At 47.9% G+C, this 3,906-nt stretch overlaps 1 protein-coding gene across 3 annotated transcripts in view; it reads right to left on the minus strand.

The window, feature by feature from the left end:
- TRIM11 (tripartite motif containing 11) overlaps positions 1–3,906 on the minus strand; it is a 15,300-nt gene that overhangs the window by 1,683 nt on the left and 9,711 nt on the right. For 2 of the 3 annotated variants that reach the window (XM_006146984.3, XM_006146983.3), the window contains exons 4-5: positions 2,881–2,903; positions 2,689–2,789 (exon numbers count right to left, since the gene is read on the minus strand). In XM_006146984.3, coding sequence (XP_006147046.1) covers positions 2,689–2,789; positions 2,881–2,903 — 124 coding nt within the window. Of the gene's footprint in view, positions 1–2,688; positions 2,790–2,880; positions 2,930–3,906 lie in introns of all 3 variants that reach the window. The other variant, XM_014587260.2, reaches the window with a different exon arrangement.

The following is a 3,906-nucleotide window of genomic DNA, read 5'->3' on the forward strand; positions in this document are numbered from 1 at the left end:
ATTCCTGCTAGTCTGCACTGCTCTCTGCCTGAGGTGGTTCCAACCATATGACCTCCTGGAGTGACTAACAAGTATCCAAGTAAAATACTCCTCATACTCAAAGTCACCCAACCACTTTTAGTTGTAACTTATTCTGTCTTTGGAAAACAGGAAGAAATGTTAGCTGCTTTCAGGACCAGCAGTTAGCGTAATGGCTATGTCGCTGGACTCCCACGTAGTCAACCGCGGTTCACGTCCCGGACCTGGTGGCTTAAAACTCACGCCGGGCGCGTGTGTGTGCGTGCCCAACATCCCGAGAGGAGAATGGAGGAGAAGGGATTGCGGCGTGGCCATCCCCCCAGGGGGTAATTTCTCGCTTTCTATCTCTCTGTCTCTTCTCTGTCTGTCTGGCGAGCGCACACGCCCTATAGCAAAAACCTCTCCAAAAAAAAGAAAAAAGAAATGTTAGCTGCTTTCTACTTTCACTTTTTTTTTCCATTTCAAACTGAAGCCTATGAGATCTGGCCAACTTTCGCACTGGGCTTCACTGGGTTTTGGCCACTCCCAGAGCAACATGGAGACCCTCTTTCAGAAGTGCAAAAGGGTTTCTCACCACTCCTGGATTTCTCATCTATCCACACCGGGGGCCTGCATAAGCTTCTACACACACACACAAATACTTAATCTGGCAGCAAGAGCCCAAGACAGCATTAGCACTAGATGACTGTAAGAAACAGATTTTTGTCCTGGGTTCTTAGAACTGAGTTCCTAAAATACTCAGAATTTCCTAAGTGATTAGAGCATCTGTTTTTATTCCTTTTCATCACTCTCAAGTTTATGATGCAGGTGAGGACCCTACATAGCCTCAGATTTGGGGTCTGGTTACTACACAGATCAACCATGGGATTAGCAGGTCCACACATTCAGCTCTACCCTCTAACCTCAGGAAGAGGAAAGGAGCTAGAGGTTGAGTCCCATCACCAATGACCAGTGATTTAATCAATCATGCCTCTGTAAGAGTTTCCGGATTGATGAACACATGAGATGGCGGACGGGGGGCACAGAGGGCATGAGGATGCACTGGCCTACGCATTTCTTCCACGTGGCTGCTCCGAGTTGTATATTGTGATATTCTAGTACATGCACATGTTTTGTTTTTTTAGTCCACGGTTCCTGGCTCATAAGTATTTGGCCTTTTGTCCTTGGTTCCTTAAATAGCTTCAGAGAGATAAAGGTGAAAGACCATCCAATCTATGCCTGCTCTTTTCATCTGCTCCTTTTTCTCCCCAAGACATACTATAGAAACTAGAATTTCTCTTCTGCAAGGAAGAACATAGGATGCCATAGATCTTGTCTGATAGCAGGTCACAAGACTCCTGTTTCAGAGAGGGTCCTGCCCCAACCCAGGAGGCAGAAATGCTGGAGAGAGGCCCACAAGAATCTGGACAGGCCTGGCTGGGCTTCCCCTCAGTCCATTAGCATTAGATTGTATCTCTTCTGTCCAATCACATTTCTACATAGTTGTCCATGCTTCAATCATGCCCATGCAACCAAGTCTAAAAAACCAAAAGGACAGGGTTTGAAGCACTCTCATATGGCTGAATACGTGGAGGTTCCTGGAAGGTGGTGTGCCCAGAGGGCACAGAAGCTCTTTGCTCCTTCACACACGCCTTGCTCTCTGCTTCTCTTCATCTATATTCTTTGTGATTATCTTTTATAATAAATTAGTAAACGTGTTTCCCTGAGTTCTGTCAACCTCTGGACAAATTAATCAAACCAGAGAGGAGAGGAGAGGAGATCACAGACATGACCTGTTTTGAGTGTATAGTTGGAGAAATTCCATTTTTGCAATACATCCTTTATAGTAATGCTAAGTGAAATATTTTCCTAAATTCTGTGAGCTTTCTTCTTTTTTTTTTTTTTTGGACAGATTTTCACTGTAGGGAGCGTGCGCTCGCCATACAGAGAGAGACATAGAGACAGAAAGCGAGAAATCCCCCCCCAGGGGGGATGGTCACGCCGCAATCCCTTCTCCTCTCGGGATCTTGGGCACGCACGCACACGCGCCCGGCGTGAGTTTTAAGCCACCGGGTCCGGGACACGAACCGCGGTCGACTACGTGGGAGTCCAGCGACATAGCCATTACACTAACTGCTGGTTCCCAAGTTAAAATAATTCTTGAAAAAAAAAAAAGAATTATTTTACTTTTATTTGTTACTATTTTCCAATTTGACCCGAGAGAGACAGAGACAAAGTGAGAAAGGCAGTCACCAGGTCTGGGACTTGAACCATGCTTGGCCATGTGGGAGTTCAGCATCTTTAACCACAATGTCACCTGCTGGGCCCCTGTGAGCTGTTCTAACACATTATCAAAACTTGAGAAGTGGGTTGTGGGAACCCCCAAAATTATAGCTGATCAGACAGCTGGTTGGCTCTTGGGACTTACGGCTGATGTCTGAAGAGAGGGATATCTGTGGAACTGTGGTATGTGTGAACTCCAGGTAGAAAGAATTAGAATCCAACTGAATTGTTCACCCAACGGCTGTCCAGAAAACTGGAGAAACTGCTTGGTATGAAAAACACCCACTGGATTGGTATCCGAAGTTTGCAGCAGGTGGCCATAAGGCACAGAACACACTGCTCTGGTCACTCTAGGTTGAGGTGGGTCACCTCCTGGGTCATTTCTCTACCTGGGGGTTTGGTACCTACCCCGAAACCTCCGTAGGGTCTCCACAAGTCCTGGAACCTTGCACACAGTCCTCAGTTCCATGGGCACCACTTCTGGTGGCTGCAGCTTCACATCCTGGACTCTAGAGGAAACAGCCCAGGTTTTACCTTACAGTAGGTGGCTAGGACCCCACGCCTCACCTGCCTGCCCTAGAAGAGACCAAAGGCTCATACCTGCACAGGGCGTCCTTGATGTCCTGTGGGAGAGAGAAACACACATGCACTTGGTGTCAATGCCCATTATCTCACTTCCAGAACCTTACCTTGCCCATTTCCTGGCCATCTGACCCCTGGTTAACAGAAACACATACAAGTGCAGTAAGAAACTATCCTGAGCCTGGCTCAGACAGGGATGCTGGAGAGAGGCTCAGGTGCACATGCCTGGAGATCTCAGAAACTGAGGGATAGCCCAGGGCTGCAGGCTGGACCCTACTTCTTCCTCACGTCCAGAAGACACAAGGTATTTCACTGTTGGCTCCCCCCCACCCCCAATCTTACGAGTTCCAAGTTGGTATCCTTGGGTGCTGGAGACAGGTCAAGTATATGTCTTGGCCTCCAGGGATGAGACGGTGCTGTGTAATCTATCTGTACCTGAGCCAAGAGTGTGGTAGCCTCATCTGCTGCCTCTTGTCCTCTCTTTGCTGCCCTGCAGGTGCCCCCACCTGGCTCTATGCCTGGATGTTCCTCCTTCCTATGCTTTGCCATCTGATACAAGACAGCAAAGGCTTACTCAGCGTCATAGGCTGGATTGTGTGCCCCCTACCACCTCCCCTTCAAACGCACATATTGGAGATTTAACCCCCAGGACCTCAGAATGTGATTATATTTGGAGACATGGCCTTTGAAAATAAGTTAGGTTAAAATGAAGTCATTAGGGTGGACCCTAATCCAATCTGATGTGAGTCCTTAACATGAGAAGCTATCAGGACACAAACATACAGAGGGATGACCATGTAAAGACACAGGGAGAAGAAGGCATCTACGAGCCAGAAACAAAAACCTCAGAAGGGCTGGTCCCATGGCCTGGTGGTTGAGGAGGCCAGATCTTCCCTAGCAGGCTGGACGGTTAAGAATCTGGACCCTACAGCTTGGAAAATATGCCAGATGCATGGATCAAATCCTGACAGGATACAGAAATGGAGGAGAAGGTTTTACAGTGTGACCATGCCCGAGTGGGGGGCACTTTCTCCCTCCTCTCTT

The sequence above is a fragment of the Tupaia chinensis genome, unplaced genomic scaffold, assembly GCF_000334495.1.
Source record: "Tupaia chinensis unplaced genomic scaffold, TupChi_1.0 Scaffold000197_1, whole genome shotgun sequence".
Classification (NCBI taxonomy): Eukaryota; Metazoa; Chordata; class Mammalia; order Scandentia; family Tupaiidae; genus Tupaia; species Tupaia belangeri.